General features: G+C 48.5%; 3 protein-coding genes across 3 annotated transcripts in view; 2 read left to right on the forward strand and 1 right to left on the reverse strand.

The window, feature by feature from the left end:
- Positions 1-34: 34 nt before the first annotated feature.
- PRPF4 (pre-mRNA processing factor 4) lies at positions 35-9262 on the forward strand. Its single transcript, XM_010571070.1, has 14 exons — positions 35-106; positions 859-1036; positions 1245-1431; positions 1647-1734; positions 2520-2599; positions 2868-2961; positions 3787-3881; positions 4198-4256; positions 4895-5018; positions 6220-6309; positions 7346-7468; positions 7626-7733; positions 7820-7938; positions 8122-9262. The coding sequence occupies exons 1-14, from the start codon at positions 35-37 to the stop codon at positions 8313-8315; spliced, it is 1611 nt and encodes a 536-aa protein (XP_010569372.1). The 3' UTR covers positions 8316-9262.
- Positions 9263-10021: 759 nt separating this feature from the next.
- Positions 10022-17536, reverse strand: WDR31 (WD repeat domain 31). Its single transcript, XM_010571071.1, has 9 exons — positions 17490-17536; positions 16592-16721; positions 16065-16139; positions 14853-14997; positions 14671-14771; positions 13419-13486; positions 12776-12917; positions 11918-12080; positions 10022-10453 (listed from the first exon to the last, which is right to left on the reverse strand). The coding sequence occupies exons 1-9, from the start codon at positions 17534-17536 to the stop codon at positions 10293-10295; spliced, it is 1032 nt and encodes a 343-aa protein (XP_010569373.1). The 3' UTR covers positions 10022-10292.
- A 2144-nt stretch (positions 17537-19680) lies between these two features.
- Positions 19681-20016, forward strand: part of BSPRY (B-box and SPRY domain containing) — a 9911-nt gene continuing 9575 nt past the window's right edge. Inside the window, exon 1 of the mRNA XM_010571147.1 lies at positions 19681-19686. Coding sequence (XP_010569449.1) covers positions 19681-19686 — 6 coding nt within the window. The remainder of the gene's footprint in view (positions 19687-20016) is intronic.

Consider the following 20016-nt stretch of genomic DNA (forward strand, 5'->3'; position numbering starts at 1 on the left):
CTGGCCTCGTTTCCCCTCCCGGTGCGCGGCCGTCATGGCCTCCACGCGGGCACCAGCGGCGCGCGGCGGCGCCCGGCCCGCCGTGCGGGCTCCCGCGCCTGCGGAGGTGGGCGTCTGGGAGGGGGGGACGTCTCCGGGCCCCGTTACCTGGACGGGGGTGGTACCGGCCCGGAGGAGTGGGGAGAGGCTGCAGGCCGACCCGGGGGCTCGCGTTTGCTTTTGGGCGTGTGGAGGTTGCCGTGGCGGAGAGGTCCCGGCGTGGGGAGGCACCCCCCTGCTGTCGGTGACACCGGAGCCATTCAGAGGGCCGCGACCGGAGCGTTTACGGTGTTTCCCCGCCTTTTTCCAGAATTCTTTAATTTTTCTTGGAAGGTCTGTTGTAACGCTTCTCTCCTGGGAGGAAGGGCCTGTTTGCCTTCCATCTCCCTCAGCTTTCCAGCAAGGGCACCGAGTGCTGGCCAGCGGTATTGCTCGTGCCTTTTCTGGGGCTTGTTCAGCAAGATTAGGAAAAGCTTCATCTTCTAAAGTTTTTGTTTTTTTTTTAAACATTAAAAAAACCAACAACCCCCCAAAAAAACCCCCGAGAGCCTTAAAAATGAGGTCCAAGCAGATAAGAAAGGAACAAAAGAGAACACAGTCTAGTTTAAGCAAAGTGTTTACTGTGGCATTTTACTTTTGATCTTTGCACTTGGGGCATAGCCTCACTGTCCAAGATTCACACCTCACATACAATTTCAGGTCTTTTCGTGATGTATGTACAAACTTTCTCCAGCAGAGCAGCGCTTTCTTGCGCAGCCAAGCTGTTTGTTGTCTTCTTTTTAGCCAAAAGACACTTAAAATTCTGCCTTTACCTTCTAGGCCACAAAGAGCAAGCCCGCAGAAGAGAGCGATGCTCCTCCACCCAAGAGAGCCCCCATCTTTTATGGCAGTCTGGAGGAGAAGGAAAGGGAGCGTCTGGCAAAAGGAGAATCAGGGCTGCTGGGAAAAGAGGGGATGAAAGCTGCAATCGAGGCTGGCAACATCAACATAAGCAGCGGTGAGAATGTTTAACCACCTTTTTTTTTTTCTGTCTTGCTCTGGAATGTGACACTTTCAAAAGTCTCTGATCAACTTTGAGCATAATTTAAAGTAAAAAACGTGAGACTGGTGACTGGACTGTTGGCTCTTTTGTTAGATCTTCCTGTTTGAGAGGGATCTCTCATCCAATTGTTGTTTTCAATCTAACAGTTTCATTTTTTGTTCAGGTGAGGTCTTTGATCTTGAAGACCATATGAGTGAGCGGCAGGCGGAAGTGCTGGCTGAGTTTGAGCGCAGGAAGAGAGCCCGGCAAATCAACGTGTCCACTGATGACTCTGAAGTGAAAGCCTGTTTGCGAGCACTTGGGGAGCCCATCACGCTCTTTGGAGAAGGTCCTGCAGAAAGGAGGGAGAGGTGCTGTGTCTGCCCTGAGTGTTGCAAACTGGGAGCCCTCAGTTTATCAAATTCCTGACATTTTCCTTGTAGTTGGGGTGCAATGAGTGCTGGCGGTCAGTGGTGCTTCATTACAATGCAGCAAGAATGCTAACAAAGAAAGAATGGCTGACAGTGATGTGTTAGGTTAGCTGAGAATTCACTGAGTGAATACGACTTAATGTGTTTCTTTCCAGATTAAGAAATATCCTTTCGGTGGTTGGCACAGATGCATTAAAAAAGACCAGGAAAGATGACGACAGGTCTAAAAAGTCCAAAGAAGAGGTAATGGTCTCTCTTGTTCTCTAAGGGCTGAGGGAGATATGTATGACACCCTTCAAGATACCTTACTTTGATGGTCTCTGCTATGTCCAGGACTCCTGGTTTTGGTCAGTCTGTGGATTCTCATGTCATCCCTTCATGTGCCTTCTGTGTTGCCTGTTTTAGCAAAACTATGGCAATGTATTATCTAAGTCAGGAGCATTAAGTCTGGCTTGTACTGCAGGCCAAATTCCATGCTGCAGACAGCATATAAAACAGGAGCTCGGACGTTTGTACTGTTACTTAGTATAGTAAGTCCTTTATTGTTGTTTGTCTTCCTACTTGGGAAGAAAAAAATAAGTTCCTGCTACTGCATCTGTTTCTGCCTTTGATTCTTCTTTCTTTCTGCTTCTCCCATCTTTTTCTGAGTCCATTTTTTCCTTATTATTTTTGTGGGTTATTTTAAGAAATAAGGACAATTTCTGCAGCTCTGGGCTTTCTTTTTACTGGGAAGGAGGGAGCTGTATGTTATCAAGTAAAAATGAGTTAGTGTTCAACTGGAATATTCTCAAGTGAAATGGCAGCATGTCAGGATCTGATCTATAAGGCAGAGAGTTTGGTCTCTCTGAATCCCTTTTTCTAGGGCTTATAGTTATGCAAAATGCCATTAAAAAGAGGCCTTAACACAGCAAGATTTAAGAGCAGATGCTGTGGTGGCACTTATGTACTAAGAGGAGGTCATCTAAGGTAACTGAATGGAAGAGCAGTATTCCAGTAGCTTTTACTTCGGTTTGTTCTTTTTCTTACAGTATCAGCAAACCTGGTACCACGAAGGACCACGCAGTCTGAAAACAGCGAGGCTGTGGCTTGCTAACTACTCACTCCCCAGGTGAGACAAAACAGTACAAATGAAGGAGGCAGATGAAACCTTTTGTAAAATCCAGCAACTAATCCCACTGCAGGTAGTGCAGGAAATTTGAGATCAAAGGAATGGGGGACATACACTGGTAGATAAGTCCAGTGAGCTTAGGGCTTAAGTTGTTGGTGACTGACTGTAGCATTAGCCCAGTTTGGGAGAAAAGGGGGGGAAAGGCCTGTTTCTGGCATCAGGGCAGGGAAAATGTAGGGGCTTGTTACTCCACCTTTCCTCTTCACAGGGCAGTGAAGCGGCTAGAAGAAGCCCGGCTGCTCAAAGAGATTCCAGAGGCAACCAGGACATCACAGAGGCAGGAGCTACACAAATCCCTGCGAGTAGGTTGAGCAGCTGCTCAGCTGCTGTTTTTACAACTTTTTGCTGATCCTCCAAAGAGATCAGCTGCCCGGAGCTGCTGTCCAGGTGCATGTAGTTCTCTGCACTGTCATCTGTTGGAAAGCTCTGCTTTTTCTCTCTTTCCTGGTGGTATCCATAAAGCACGTTCTAACTCTTTCTTCAGTGATTCAGAGAAACGTACTTTAGTTGTTGCCTTGCATGGCAGAGGGATAAAGAGACATCCCTGCATTGCCTTGCCACTTGCCTGTGAAGCTAAAGGAATTTATTCCTGGTTTTGTCACAGGTTTAGCTGGCTAGGAAGGGACTGCTGACTTTCCTCTTCCTGTACAATGGTCGCTAGTGCATAAAACCAAGGCAAATAACCACCAATGCAGTAATGCAAAACATGTTTTAGATGACTCTGAGATGCACTGTTCCAGCATGCTAAGTCAAATTCCCAGCTTAACCGAACAGAGAGGCTCAAGCACACAGTGTGCTGCCACTCTAATCCTGTTTACACCCAGAGGCATTAGCTGCCAGAAGATTTGTTTCTCCCCTAAGCGCACCACGCTGCCTGCCCTAGTCTGTCGGGTTGCATTCATTGGATGAGTTGTAGAAGGAGGCCAAAACTACAGTAAGTTCTCTGTCAAAACCACAGTTGCAAAGCAGGGTGGCTCCGAGGCAACTCCTCCCTTTGAAAGTGACTTTCCAAAGGCATCTGCCTCCTCCTGTGTACATTTGCCTCCTTCACCTCAGTCTTTGGCTGGGGCTTTCTTTAGATTGTTTGTACTTTATTCATTTATTGTTTTCCTTGTATTTGGTTACAGTCTTTGAATAACTTCTGCAGTCAGATTGGAGACGATCGCCCACTGTCCTACTGCCATTTCAGCCCCAATTCCAAACTCCTTGCTACTGCCTGTTGGTAAGTTTTCTTTTACAGCAGTTGCTTTAGGGGCTGGGAGAGCACAGCAGAAGTGAAGGAGAGAGATGTTGTTAGAGGCTTGTGAATCATGAGGGTTGAGAAATGTTTTTTCTTCCTATTCTGAACTCTCTCTTTGCTTCATTTTAGAGCTTAGCAGAGATTTCAGTCTGAGTCCGTTAGTTCCTATGGCTGGTTGCCCAAAGTGTATTGGTATTTTAGCCATTGCAGAACACCCCAGGGTGGTTTTGCAGCTCTGCGTTTGATCTGTTCTTTGACGTTCCTGTCTACACTGACACCTATTTCTTGTCTTCAACAGGAGCGGATTGTGCAAGCTCTGGTCCGTGCCTGACTGCAACCTTGTTCACACCTTACGAGGTAGAGAGCAACTTTCACCAAGACTCTTTGCTTAGTTCTTTTGTTCCTCTCTGCATTGAGTTCCCATATCTGAATTACTTTGTGACTCAAAATGTAGTATTCTTTGGGCAGATTTTATCCTATTGAGAGCATTAGTCAGGCTTGTGGAGCATGTGCATATGCCAGATAATCAAGAGGAGGTCCTGGCCTTTCTCTTAGAGCTAAGACCCAAGTTTGTTGTTTCTGAATGGTGTTTTGTTTTGTTTCAAAACCTGGTTTGCATTATTTTGAGCCAAATATCAGCATTTTTGGCCAGGTCACTTAACAGCAGTGAGATTCTTTGAACAGTGGTCACAACTTTGACTAAATACAAATGTGACGTCAAATCTCTTGATTCATATGTTGAATTTTCACTACATTTTGAGGGTTACAAACCTTGGTGTTTGATACTCTTCAGTGGGTGCTACTGGAAGTGCAGTTTACCTGTTTGCAGGACAGATACATCTGGTAGTTACAATACAACTTCACCCAACATGGGAGGACACAGTGAAAGTGTTCACTGGTACCTGACTAATTAGTAACAAAGAAATGCTGCTTTTCTGAAGAATTGGCCCAGATCACGTGGCAGATTATGAATTTTGATTTTCCTTTCTCTTAAGGACATAACACCAATGTAGGAGCAATAGTCTTCCATCCCAAAGCCACTGTCTCCCTAGACAAGAAGGACGTTAATCTGGCCTCGTGTGCAGCTGATGGTTCTGTCAAACTCTGGAGTCTTGAAAGGTCAGAATGATACCAGACATGCACAGCTGCAGCATTGTTGTTTTGGGATTTATTTTGTGTTACTAAACATTGGACATTTACCATCCTCCTGCAAATATAACCTTTTCTTGTAGTTATACCAGTGCAATTCCTGGCCTCAGTATGTGCCACCTTCTTCAGCAGGAAAAGAGATCACCCTGATTAGGGGAATGAAGGTGAGGGGAAATTGTCTGAAAAGAGTTAAGTCAGAATTGCTGCTAGGCATTGGTCAACTGCTTTGGGTGATGGATGGAAGATTTGGAGATTGTTTTATTCTAACCTTTCATTTAGGGGAAAATTTCCCCTCTTGGATATTAAGAAATGAACTTTTGAGTTATTGGAAAGCACCAGTATTTGGAGAGGGGCTAACCATATACGTGACCATGCACAAAAGCTTCAGCCTGTAATAAAAACAAGTGGCTCTGTCATTGCACAGTGTAGTTTTGGAAGATGCACAGCATCTATCTCAAGCTTGTGAAGAAGAGAACAGTGTAAATACCAAGCCCTAGCATCGGCTGTGTTTGAAAACTGGAGCCCTGCAGTGCACCTCAGGAAGAGGCAGGCAGCTCTGAGATCCACAGTTGTTTATCCTTAGCTGAAAGTCACTGTTTCTAATTGCAGAAGCATATCTGTGCAAAGGGACAGGTTGCTTATTGGTCTCATGTGACCACATCCTTTAGTTAGCCAGTTGGAAAGAAACTAAATGCTGTTCAGGTCTTCTGCTGAAGGCTACTGATCTGCTGCCTGTAATTCTGGGAGAATAAATACTCACTCTATCCTGCCTCCTTGCAGTTCTTCAGAATAGCAGGATTTGCTGTAGTTCAGGATGTGTTCTGTGTAGTCACAGTAAAACTCCCTGCAATTCAGGTAGTTTTCTTTCTGTGCTTTCAAAGTGCTAATGACAAGGGCCTTGTTAATTTTCAGGAATAATAATAATAATTATTATTATTCCAAGAGAACTTTATAACCAACATGAGTGTGGAGAAAGGGGTTTCACCTGGGGCTTTAGCCCTTTTGTGTGAACAAAAGGCAGAATTCAGAGTCATTAGTTAAAACTCTGATGTTCCTGTCTGGCTTGCATTTAATTAGCAGATCTTTTGCTGTGATCATAATGTTTGTAAAGGCCCAGCGAGAGCCAGCCACCTCTGACCAGTGTCTGATGATTTTTGTTTCTGTTTTTCAGTGATGAACCAGTGGCAGATATTGAAGGACACAGCATGAGAGTGGCACGTGTAATGTGGCACCCGTCTGGGAGGTTCCTGGGTACTACCTGGTATGGAGATGTAGTTATTTACTTTAAGATATTACCATTAGCTGTCTAGCTGGTAGCCCAGTGGGTACCATTACTTGTCCAGAGAGGAGCCCAGTGCAGGCAAGCATTGGCCTCAAGCACAAATACAGGCTGGGTGATGAGTGGGTTGAGAGCAGCCCTGTGGAGAAGGACTTGGAGATGTTAGTGGATGAAAAACTGAATATGAGCCAGCAATGTGCACTCGCAGCCCAGAAGGCTAATCACATTCTGGACTGTGTCAAAAGAAGCATGACCAGCAGGTCGAGGGAGGTGATTCTCCCTCTACTACCCTCTGGTGAGACCCCACCTAGAGTACTGCATTCAGATCTGGGGCCCCGAATATAAGAAGGACATGGACCTGTTGGAGTGAGTCCAGAGGAGGGCCACAAAAGTGATCAGAGAGCTGGAACACCTCTCCTATGAAGACAGGCTGAGAGAGTTGGGGTTGTTCAGCCTGGAGAAGAGAAGGCTCCAGGGAGACCTTATAGCAGCCTTCCAGTACCTAAAGGGGCCTACAGGAAAGATGGGGAGGCACTCTTTAACAGGGAGTGTAGTGATAGGATGAGGGGTAACAGTTTTAAACTGCAAGAGGGTAGATATAGATTGGGTGAATTTAAATCAGATATTAGGAAAAAAAATCTTCACTGTGAAGGTGGTAAGGCACCAGAACAGGTTGCCCAGAGAAGTTGTGGATGCCCCATACCTGGAAGTGTTCAAGGCCAGGTTGGATGGGGCTTTGAGCAACCTGGTCTAGTGGAAGGTGTCCCTGCCCACGGCAGGGAGGTTGGAACTACATGATCTTTTAAGGTCCCTTCCAACCCAAACCATTCTATGATTCTTGACAACAGCTGGGCTGTTGCAATGTAAATAACAGCTAGTCATTGGGATTCCTTTCTCTGCCCGTCATGTGAGACCCTATTGGTCTCCAGCTGGAAATAAAATGCCCACAGAGTTAGTGAAATATCCTGTTATTCTCCTTGGAGATACATTTAGTTGGACAAATACTTTGTTTTTACAGCTATGATCACTCATGGCGCTTGTGGGACTTGGAAGCTCAGGAAGAGATTCTCCATCAGGAGGGGCACAGCAAAGGGGTCTATGACATTGCCTTTCACACGGATGGGTCTCTCGCTGGGACTGGGTGAGTTTGCTTTGCATCAGGACTGGATGTGAAATGGTATCAAGGTTTTGTTGCTGACTGATGCCAAGTGCCCCAGTGATTTCTGCTGGTGAGGCTGAGCGTACTCTGGCAGTTGCTGAAGCCTTTGATGGGTATTGCTTGGGTTCTCTCTTCCTAGTGGACTGGATGCTTTTGGCCGGGTGTGGGACTTGCGCACGGGACGCTGTATCATGTTTCTAGAAGGCCACCTGAAGGAGATCTACGGGGTTAACTTCTCCCCAAACGGGTAAGAAAATAACTTGCATGCTTTATGTGGGAGCTCAGTACAAACTCCAGCTCCCCACAACATGTTCTTCCTCCACCCTTGGGCAGATACCATGTTGCAACTGGCAGTGGTGACAATACTTGCAAGGTATGGGACCTCCGCCAGAGGAAGTGCATCTACACCATTCCAGCCCATCAGAACCTGGTGACCGGGGTGAAATTTGAACGTAAGTACCTTCTATCTGATGTTCCTTGTCCCTGCCTCTCCTGAGCTGAGGTGGCAGGGGATGGAGCAACTCAAAAACACATCTTCAGGTCAAGAAGGCCTGTACTAGTTAGCGGTAGAAGATCTGTCATGGTTTTATTTGCAAATCTCGCTTCTCCCTTTTTTTCCTCATCCTCTACTGCAGCCAATCATGGTAACTTCCTGCTCACGGGCGCTTACGACAACACTGCAAAGATCTGGACTCACCCCGGCTGGTCCCCTTTGAAAACGCTGGCTGGTCACGAGGGAAAGGTGATGGGACTGGATATCTCCCTTGACGGCCAGCTGATAGCGACCTGCTCCTATGACAGAACCTTCAAGTTGTGGACAGCGGAGTAGCTCAGAGGTGCTGCCGATGAACTGGAACAGAGACGTTAATGGCTTTGAACTAAGACTTGCTTTTTTTATATTAAAGAAAAAAAAGGAATCGGCTACTGCAACAGGCATTATGGCAGCTGTAGTCACTGGCTGGTCTTGGGTTGAGGTGGTTTTGAAGCACCTGAGTTTGCCAGGGCTTAGCTGGAGTCAAATCTTGGGTGATGTTTTTCCACTTCTTAGGACTGTTTTTATACTGCAGATACTGCTGTCTGCTGTAATTTGGAGATGATCCATCTGCATTCACCTTCCCTTCCAAGTTAGGCTCCCAGATTTTCTCCAGTCTTTTTCAAACACTTGTAGGTAGCCACACAACACCTCGTCTTTGGTGTGGTGTTTAGCCTCTGTCAATACCCTTCTTACCTTCCATTTTCCAGGATCCCTTGGCAGGAGTCTGTGGCTTCAAATTTGATTTGCATTTAAAGAAAGAATAACTAGCTGTCAGAGTTAGAGGAACATGGTACCCTGCTTCCCCGGCCTCTGCAAAGGTAGTTTCTGAATGTGGAGGTCAGCATCCCCTTTGTATTCACTCACAGTAGATGTTGAAGGCCAGAGAAATTTTTCTTTTCCATGTACCTTTTCATGTCCTAGCTCATTGAGCTAGGTCTTGTGATCTTGTGAACCAGGTGTTTCAAATCCATGTAGGCATCTCCTGGTTGAGTTTTTGCTGTGTGTCACCTGGGATAATATGAAGAAGGCTATTTCAGTGTAGGATTGTCTTGTTCTAACTTACACTGTGGGGAGCTTTCTTATTTGTTGTTTATTCTTTAAATTGAGGTTTTGCAATTTTTGTGTTCTGGAAAATCAAAACATGTTCTGAATGTGCACACTAGCCCCTGGGTCTGACTAAGGAATGGAGAAATTACAGATATTTCACAACATAGTTTGATTTCTGTCTGCTATCGTAAAAAACCTTCAGGAGAAAAGAGAAGACCCATTCCTTTCCCTGTTGCCAGCTGGAGAGCAGCTGTCTGTGCTCCTTGGGAGTGAACACAATTCTGTTCTGAACGCTTGCAGTGCAGTTGGAGATCGTGTTTAAGAAAAACAAAAAAAAACCCACTCACAAGTTACTTCTAGCAGAGTGTTGTGGGCTTTCTCCTCCTTTCCAAGTAGTGTGGTGGCATATGCTACATGCTGGGTGCTAGCTCTTATTTACTCCCAGGGAAAATCCTATGGGATGAGAGGCCAGCAACTAACAGAAAAATATTTAATTGCAGTCTCTTGTATAAGCCTAGAGGTACCCAGCTATGTGTGCTCAAGCTGGTTCTTAAGCATCTCATAAAGTGTCAGCTAAAGGGACTGTCTGAGCCTGGCAGCGGTGCAGGGGGCTCCCAGCCCTGCAGCCACGACAACCCTCCCCCTGGGTGTTTCTCATCAGGTTGCCATTCATGGGACAATCCTGTCCCAGCAGTCACCCAGCAGGCTCCCACCTTTCCAGTTGGCTTGGGATGAAATTTTAGACAGCAGTGAATGTTCTGTGTTTACACTCACATTGTTCCTGGGATATAAATCCCAGTGCAGTGTTTCTGTCACACCGTCTTCAGCTCCACTCAACTGGAGCAAGGGGAAGGAGGCCAAGCATTCCCTGCCCTGTGCCCTGGCACCCTTCAGTGCTGTTCCTTAGCTTCTCAGCTCATCTCCTGTTCCCTTAGCCCCCATCATGTGCAGCTAGCCTGCATGGAGGTCTTGTAAATTAAATGCATGAGGCTTGCTCAGGTGTGAGAACTGGGCCTGAATGCATCCATGATTTGGCTTTTCTTCTAGACAGGTCTAGTGCCTTCCTGCACCAACCCCCAAACTGAAACCAATACATCCCCCTGCCCCACTGATCACACATCACGGCTCCACAGGTGCAAGGTCTTCTGGTGCTTGCAGTCAGGGGAGGCTCTCGGTGAATCCCATCCCCTCGCAGGGCAGTCTCTGCTGGAAAGGTTACTGTGGTCAAAACACTGCCACCTCTGCCAGCGCCAGGTCTGCACAGTCACTCAGCTGGAGTACGTGAATTCCTGAGTTAAAACTGGCACAAAGCAGCGTGGAGCTGTCGCAGGCGGCCAGCGAGGCCAGCGGTCCCGATCCGTCGAGGCACAAGGTGGCCAGGCAGGCTGCGGAGGGAAGAACGAAGTCACTCGGGACACTTGGTTTGCTGAGATGAGACATGATCGCGCTTCCCTCCCACTTCCTGGCTCTGCCCATGTGTGTCCATCTGCTCACCTGAGGCAGGTGAGCTGCACCCCTCACTGTCCCGGATCCCCACATCCAAAGGCATCAGGACCCTCCACCCCTGTAAGCTCCACGGAGGATGTCTGCATTGGCCAGTTAGGCAGTGGCCAGCTAACAGGGATCCAGGCTGAGGTCAGGCTCTCCCCCTTCCCTGGAGAGGAAGCAGGGATAGATGGACAGACAGACCCCACTGGACAGAGCTGCAGGGCTTGCATGGAGGCATTCGCAACATGTCTTTTTCTCCCAAATGGCTTATGGTCCAGAAAATTTTTTCCTAGGGTCTGTGCTACACTCAACATGCAGTTTTGAGAAGCCTCCAAAAGGGAAAGAAGATCTACAGTATCTAGCACCGCATCAGCAGTACCCTGAAGCAGTATTTGTGTAGAGATACCAACCCCATGCTGAGCTTCTAACAGAGCTGTGTGTGGCAACTGCCTCTCGTGGTGACTTACACCCTTCCAAGAGCAGCTGAATTAAGGCTGACCGCTGCGGAGGTTACCCAGTTGTGAACGCAACAGGATCAAAACAAAGCTGCTGCCAACCCTGCAGCCATCTTGGCATGCGCAGGCACCAGGGTGAAAGAAGAGGTAAGTGAAACAGAAGATGAGAGCTTTTCTGTGGGAGATCATCAGGTTTCTATTTTCATCCCGCGTTAAATAAGTGCATTTGGAGAGGTGCTTAGCCGCAGGGAGTGTCTAATGCTGATGAGTTCTACTGCTTTTGGTGCCCATCTGTGAACCTGAACTGCTTCCCAAGAGGTCTTTGCCTTCTGCAGAAGGCATTACTAACAAGCCTGCTGCTCTGGCAGGGCTTGGCAGGTAAATAGCCTTTGTGTCCAGCTAGGTGAGGACTCAGCCTTCACCAAGTACTCCGGCAAGCGGGGTTAACCCCAAAATGCCCACGATTCCCTTTCAAGAGATGATCAAAGTGAGGGCAGCTGCTGACCAGCCCTCTATCCTCCAGCACAACTTCTATTCTTTAAAACTTTCCACTTGTATCTGCGGAAAGCCCTGGAGTTCCTCTGTTCTTTTTTATTTTTATCATTTGTCCTTTCATTGCTGAACTTGGACATATCTTTAAAAACCATCTTGTCATTACTTCCTTTTAGTTTAGGAAGGACACCCATCACCTCCAAGTTACGCATCCAAACACCCTCCGCTGGAGAGCAAGCAGAAGCCCCTGAGTTTGATCTGGGGCATATCTCCACCCTGCCGTGCAGCTGGATTAGAGTAAACCCCAGACATTTCAGGCTTCATTGTGCCCATTACCACTGGGAGACAAAAACAAAGGAAGCAGTTTTGTTATCCCAGGGTAAAGCACGCTGAGTGGGCAGGACCCTTCCCTACCTCTAGTTTCTTGGTCCCAGACCTTCACTGTGCTGTCATAGGAGGATGTGGCAATCCTGGGGGTGAGAGCTGGGTCCCATGGAAGGAAAACGCACGAGGTCGTGGTCTGGAAATGCCCTTTGTACTCGCACACTTGGTTCCTTGTCTGCCGTAGGTCCCACAGCTGCAAGGCAACAGGCAGCATTTAAAGCTCAGGCTCTGTTACTGTCACTCGCCAACACGGAGCTGTTTTACAAAGAAAGGAAGATGGGTTTGGATAAAGAGCTCCTCACCAATCCTCAGAGTACAATTTCTACTGCCTTTGTCCCCTGCTTGTGCTCGCAGTCCTGGAGAACTTCAAACACCAAAGGATTTTCACCATCTGTGACTATTTCAGCACATGCCCACACCTATTAGAGCTGATGGGCTAAGACTGTGCGGGCAGATAATGATGGCTCCAGCCTGCTCCCGTCCTCAGCCCTGCTCTCCCTAGGATGGGATGGTCTCATCCTCTTGATGCTCACACACAGGGCTGAGAACCTGCAGGACTGAATCCCTGGTTTGGAAACACCTTGAGCAAGGGGTCCTTTACAGGCTTTCTGCAAGAACTTTGTGCTCCTGGATGCCGTTACTGAAACAAAATCCCAGTGCTTTAATTGGGAAGAATATCTGCTCAGATATTCTCTGAGTAGAAGACTTACCAAAGGGACAGGCAGGAAGACACTAAGCTCTGGCCCTGGCTGGGGAACACCAGCATAAGGCCAACTCAGTGGGAGCAAGCAGATCCTTGGAACACTGATCTGCTGCCTGCCGCCCCATGCTGTGAAAACTGGAGAAAAAAACCCAGAAAAAGCAGGAATTGCTGCCCAGCAAACTCACGGTCGCCTCGCCCCCCTCCCCAGCGGAGCCGCTGCTGCTGCTGAGGCAGTACCGCCCGTCCTGGCTCACGTCACAGCACGTCTGAATGTGCCGCTTGGCTGGAAACGTGTGTGCCACCTGCAGCTCCCGGCTGTCCCAGATCCTGGAAGGAAAAGGAGTGGGGAAGGGGGACTCTGATGCTTCATTGCCATGATGGGCTTCCGTCCATTCCCTCCCGCACACCCTCGCTGCACCCTCACGCTTTGCCCTTGCTGCCATCCCTCATGGGGCAGTTCCCCTCCTTCCCACCAGCAAGCCAAATTCCCAAAGCTCTCACTGCATCCTTGCATTTATCTGTTGTGGATCAACCTCTAGCCAGAGCAGCTGTGCTTTCTTTTTTATAAATTATCCTTTTTACCTGCAGTCACCACCCAGTGCTGCTTACAGCCATGGGTGTCCCCATACTGTCCTCCCCTGGCAAGAAACCACGCTCCCAGACCCAGGTGAGCTGGAAGGTGGCTTCTAGCCACCCCAGTGGGGTACGGGAGACCAGGCGGTCATGACAACCAACCAAAGGAACAGTCCCTTGTGCACTGGCCTCTTCCATAATCCTCACATGCCCAAAGCTGTAACTCCCTTCTCTGTGGCCACACATAGAATTTACCTGATTGTTTTATCCTCTGAGGTCTGGATGACGTAAGGCTCCCCAGGAACCCAGCACAGATGTGTGACCTGTGGAGAGGAAAGGATGAGCAGAAGCCCACCTCTGCGTGCAGCCCAGGCTGGTGTCCACCTGCAGATACGCAGCCACGGAGCTCCCATACTCTCCCTCCTCATGTTATCAATTAATATGTATAATATGATTGAAATAACCAGGGAGCTGTTAAAGTCCTGTGTACAGCCCCTCCCCCATCAGTTAATATTTAAAGTAGGGAAACAATAACTAGACATGATTTAGGGTTTAGGAATAAACTATTAGACAATGGGGCTTTGTAGATAGGTAGAATGTTTATGTCAGAAAAGATAATAGATTGAGGTCTGATCAACAAACCTTGAAGAACCACTTGGAACTGCCAAGATTATGGAAGAAGTAGGTAAAAGGTAATTCCTACAGGGCGAGAGCACGACCACTGACTCATTGACCATCTACTCAAATGATACCACCTACTCAAAAGAAGACAATGAAGGAAGAAGATAGAGTCTGCGCACTAATTTACATGAGAGACGAAGAAGAAAGAACCAATAATTCAGGGAAATAATAATATGTATTACTTAAGTACATAAAAGTGGGAATTTTTGAGACAAAGGTGTGCTGTCTTGAGATGGGCACCCATTCACGTGGATCAATGAAATTAATTTAAAAATACCTCAACTCTGTCTTATTGGCTTGCATACTGGGTAGACGAACCCTGTTTGAGGGACAACACTCGTGCTGGGTTGTGAGCAGGAAACACTGGATTAAGCTTCTTCTGCTTCCCACCAGTGCTGCTCCCCTACCAGGTGGTTACTGGGGGTTATTTGCAGGCAAGGAGGTGCCAACAGGACACAGAGCCATGGGAACAGGGTTGCCATGGGCACCAGAAGATGGTATCCATACCAGCTCCACTGCTGGGCTGGTACAGAAGGGAATGCCCCCACTGCACAATGTGCTTCCTAACAGCTCTGAGTTAGAGCATTAGTAACTTGCCGTATGTCTCTTGATATCTTTGTGCTCCTGGATTTGTTGTTACCTGGAGGAAGGAGTAACCAGCCTCAAGCTTTGGTCTCCCCAGGTGCATAGGCAACCTGTGCAGTGCCTCAAGGGCTTCCTGTAGCACCAAGCTCAGCGCAAATTCACTCTACACGGCTTCATGTGCGAAATAACCGAGTAGGCAGCGAGATGCCATGATAGGATGCAAGGAACCACCGGCTCCTACCAGATTCCTGGAGATAGCAGTTCTGCCCAGACACTCTCCGGTCTCTGTGTCCCACTTGCACACGGTGTTGTCTCGTGAACCCGTGCACAGCTGGGAGCCATCTGCAACCACAAGTTAACATAAAAAAAGTCATGAAAAGTCATCAGGAAATCCCTGGGGAATGGGAGCATGTTGTCCCTCACCTGGGCTCACAGCCAGTCCAGTAACAACCAGGTCATGTCCTGGGAAGTGCTGGCTTGGCCCTGAAGTCCCATGAAGCTCCCACATCATCACCGTCTTGTCCCGGGATGCACTGAAGACTCTGTTTGAGTCAAGGGCAGAGGTGACCTGCCAAGGACAAGATGGGAGAAGCCGGTTAGCCTCCTCACCCAGCCCAGCTGTGCGCAGGGAGAGCACAACACTCCTGCTGTCGTGTCAAAGCCCAAGATGTGCAGAAACGTGACTGGGGAGAGCCTGACCTTCAAACTCTGTTTTGTCCATGCTGCATATGCACATGCCGGATTGCCTGACGCTCACGCTGTGACTCCTGCTCACCTCTGCTCTGCCGGATCCTGGCCACAGGCAAACCCCGATGCAGCGGAACTGGGAAAAACTGCTCAGCCTGAGTGCGATTGCTGCAGCCTGTATTGTGGCCGTGCATGTCATGGTGGGGAATGTCAGGCACCTACAGTGTGTGACCTGCTAGCAGGACCCATGTCCTCTCAGAACCACAGAGCTGGATGGTGGATGGGTGTTCTTGGATCTTGTTCTCAGAAACTATTAATTTTGTGGGACAAACTTCCATAAAAACCCCAAAGAGCCCAGTGCACAGTTGCTTTGAGCATCAGGATTAACCAAGCCCCCTTTGTCCCCCCAATACCCACAGCACAGGGGACCCACTGGGGCTGTCCCCCGCCAGAGGTACACCGGCCACGCACGCATGTATACACCCCTGCACGTTTGCTCTCCAAATAGTGGTTTTGGCTTTATAATCAGGATGCCAGAAGGAAAATTAAAGCCCCGCTGTTCCCAGGCATGGCTGATTTGTAGAATAATGACGAGACTACCGGAATGAGACCTGAAGAAAAGTGAACAGCATCTCTGAATCAAGAACTTAACCTAGTAATTCATCCTGAGTTTTTGCTACACAGTCTCTTGGAGGGGAAAATAAGCACATGTCCAAGCCTCCTGGAGCCCTGTTTAGTCTGGATGCAACCACTCTGTGCTGCTTCCCTGGACAGTAAAGTATCAGTTGGGACCTTGGGAAAAACCTAAGGCATTCTGGTCCCTCCTTCTGACGGAGCAAAGCGAGCCCTCTGTGGGTGACAAACCATCGCTCCATCATTACTGGTTCCCCAGCTTCTGACAGGTAGCAGTGCACAAGACCCCACCTCACTCAATCAGTTTGTGCTCACCTTGGTGACCTCCCGCTTGTGCCCGATGAACCGCCGCAGCACAGCCCCGGATCTCCAGCAGCAAACAGCCACACTCTGCAGAGGAGCATGGAGAGGCAATCAGCAGTGGCAGCTACTGAAGGAGGATTACGCACTTTCTTGCATATGTTTTACTGAGACCCATGCACAGTCCAAGCTCGGAGAGGGAATGGGTTCTTCTGGTTTTGAGCTCCTACAGTATATGCAACTGTCTATAGACCCCAGGTCTATTGCCAGGTAACATAAGAGAAGGGCCAGTCCAGTGACTCCAAACCTGGGTGAGAGCGTTTGATGTGATCTGAGCTCTGGAGAAGGTTATAAAATTTGATTCAGTGTGCTTCAATGTGTGCTCTCACTCTAAGCTCCTCTTTCTAAATTCAGGAACTGACAAAGTTGTTACCAATCACAGAAATGTTTAAAACTCACATTTAAACCTTATTTTCCTAACCTGTCAATACGTTTTCCTGCCTGTGACTGTCCTTTGTGCCCCGTGGCAGGGGGTACCTCACCTTATCCCTTCCTCCTGACACACAGAGGTCTGGTTTGAGAGCAGCCACAGAAGTGACGGCATCAGTGTGCGTGGGGCCGTGTTGCTGAATGGCTTGAACAGGTCCTGTCCCTTCCACGGAGCTATCGGCCCTGCAGCAGGCAGAGAGACAGCGGCGGGAGCTGCAGGGCGCTGTAAGGCAAAGTCAGGGTGCTGTTCCCCAATGAGACCGAGGTCTGGGAGATCGCACCACTGGCTGGTCTGGAGAGTGACAACGTCTGCCTTTAGAAAGCCAAAGAGAAGCTGTACATGGACAAATGCATCTCCTGGACTAGATGAGACAGTCAACCTATTCCACCTCTAGAGCTGCTAAATATTTAGCTGTTTATTCACTGCACACTGGTGCAAAGAAGAAAAGAAATGTTGATCTTACCAGCCCCCACTTCCACTAACACCTTTCAGGCTCTGCTGCTCTCCTTTGCTCTGACACCAGCCTTGCCAAGCATGTCGAGTCCCCCCTGCTGCCACCCTCTGCTCTCAGCTGATCTCCCACCTTGCTGCCAGATACCAAATTATTTCATCTTGCTGATGAAAGCTGATGACAGTCTCTGAAGAGACAATGAAGCGGTTTGGATATTTGGGCCAAACAGCCGCCCCTGGAGCTGTTAGCCTTCAGAGCTCTGCCTTAGCCATCACAGAGCACGACCACCAGACACATTTACATGCTCGGCTACATTTTGAATTTCAGTCCCCTGAAAAAGCTGAGCAGACTTTAGAAGCGAGGGTCGAAAATGAAAATCTGACTAATACATTCAATAATGAAACTAAAACCACGTGCTTGCTATATTCATGTGCTGTTCTCTATTCACTCCCATAGCTGGTTTATTAACTTAAGACATGATCATCTGGGGTTGTTTTACCTATATTTGGAGGTGCTGAAGCTGATTTTACTCTGCAGTTTCCCCATAGCCCTGTGGACAAGCACGGCTCCCACTACAGCCAGCAGCAGTGAGCATCACATCAGCATCTCGGGCACCTGCTGCTGAGACACAACCTGTGGGTGTGGAGATACAGCATTACTGGGAATCCATAGAAGTTTCTGCTTGTTGCATATATGGGATAAGGTGCTGATAACACATTACCTACAGCTTAACTTAATTTAGAATAAGAGGAAAAACCTCAGAGGAGGGGACATCTGGAGCTCCCTTGTCAAACCTTTTGCTTAGAGCAGAGCCAGCTTCTGAGGTGAGGTTACTGGGACCTTGCAGGTGAGCTTTAAAAATATCCAAGCTTGGTGAGGCCACAACAGAGATGGAGCTACTGCCTATAATTCTTCTAGCGCCTTACACCTCCTCTGCTCTTGACTCCCCTATTTTCCAGAGATTCCAATCTCTAGACTGGTGAATGCAAACACCTTCATATTGAAGTTTGTACAGCCAGCTGGTGGGACTGTATGTTTAGACCAAGATAACTGCAGTCACAGGCAGCCCAAACTTAACTAGACCAGCCTGACTTAATGTAAAGCTTGAAGTGGTCTTTCCATAGGCTGAGGAACTCTCTGGGAACAGCAGCTTCTATGTCCCAGCTGCAACCCCAGGTCCAGGCTAGACAAGACCATCTTGATATCCCAGATGCATTCAGCAAAAAAATACTTGCTGTCCAGGCTGAGACCACCCTGCCCCGTCCCAGGGCATCCCTCACAAGCGGCATCATGACAGCCAGTCCCCGCATGAGCATCCGTCTGGGTGCAGGAGCCTTTGGTAGAGCAGGGCTCAGACCGAGGCAGCATCAATCCCTCTTATCCTCACAGGTCACAGACCAAGCAGAAACCAGTTTCAATGACAGTGAATTGCCACATACAGTAATTGGCTTCTTCTTAGCTCAAGACACACTAATTGGATTTAGCCTGTGCTAGGTGTATGTTAGCATTCCCATCTTCTGGGTCAGTAGTATTTTGCTAATAAAAATCAGAAAAAAACCCCCACCAGCTTGTTCCAGCAAAGAAAAAACCTGCTTCAAGGCTCTGCCCACAAAAACTTGAAAACAAATACTGGAAGCACTAAGCAAGAGGGGTTGGGTTGCTACAAACATTCCCTTTCTAATTTTACCCTGACAGCCTTTGTGATTAGCAATTAGTAATACCCAGTTAATCTCCACCTGTTCTATCCATGAGTTTGCATGTTCAAAAGATGTGAAGAATGATAAATCTCACAGTTGAGGGGCAGTGATAATTCAGCAATTTACTTCTTTCAATCAGACTGAGTGTCCACATTGTTTTAGTACACTAGGAAAAACCATGATTTTTCTTTGACAATGGGAGAACTCTGGAAGTTGTTTCTCCTGCAAAACAAGATTCTAGGGAAAAGCTAAGACGTAAATTCTGATTTTTAATTAAGATGATTTCTCTGTTTCCCAACCAGCAGTTAGTTTCCCCACCCATGTGGTTAATTTACACATGCAGTCACCCCTACCTGCACATCAGCTCAAACCGAGCTGGATCAAGGCAGAGAGCCGCTGGCAGCCGTGGGAGGCTGCAAGGAAAGCGGGAGGTCTATCTTGTATCTAACTGTGTTCTCCTGCCTCTTGCTCACTGCAAAAAAAGAGTTGATTTTTCTGAATCCTGAACGAGAACAGTAGTTGCTTGGGCAGGATGTTCATCTGAGGTTTTACTACCTGCCAGGCTTCCCTGCACGTGTTTACCATGAACCTGGTCCATCACAAAGCTCACTGATAACACAGGGATCCTGCAGCACCTGATCCATACAAAGCTACACCTTCAGAAGACTGAATGTGATGCTGGAGGATCTCCTATCCTCCCTTCCCCCCAGATATATTGCTTAAGAGAAATCAAAAACATCTTTTTACTGAATTGTTTTTAAAAAATAACCCACACTGCTGCCTAAGCCCGATCAGGCACTGCAGTGAAATCCATACCGTGGAATAAAGGAAGTGACAATATCCACGGCAGCAGGCACGGAAATCATGGCAGAGCTTTCTCCCCATTTTCATGGGGTGTTAAACACCCCGTAGAAGAGGGGTGTTTAACCATCTTTGGGGAGGACGCAGGGGCAGCCCCGAGCCCCTACAGCCGGGGGTGGCCCCACGGCCACGATGCAGGTCCCTACGGCCGGGGGTGGCCCGGGGGTGGCAGACGGGTGCACCCCGGGTCCCTGCAGATGGGGGAAGCCCCACAAGTAGGATGTGGGGCAGCCTGGCGGGTGCAATACGGGTGCAGTCCGGGTCACTACAGCTGGGGCAGCCCCTGGGAAGGGTGTGGGGCCAGCACAGCTCCCTGTAGCTGGGGCAACCCCCTAGGAAGGCTATGGGGCAGCCCCTGGGAAGGATACGGGGACAATATGGGTCCCTATAGCTGGGCCAGCCCCACAGCGGGACACGGGGCGGCCAGCCCAGCCCCGGGAACCCGCCGTGCCGGGCCGCCCCCGCCGC

This window comes from Haliaeetus leucocephalus, unplaced genomic scaffold, assembly GCF_000737465.1.
Source record: "Haliaeetus leucocephalus isolate CR32 unplaced genomic scaffold, Haliaeetus_leucocephalus-4.0 Scaffold306, whole genome shotgun sequence".
NCBI classification, from domain to species: Eukaryota; Metazoa; Chordata; class Aves; order Accipitriformes; family Accipitridae; genus Haliaeetus; species Haliaeetus leucocephalus.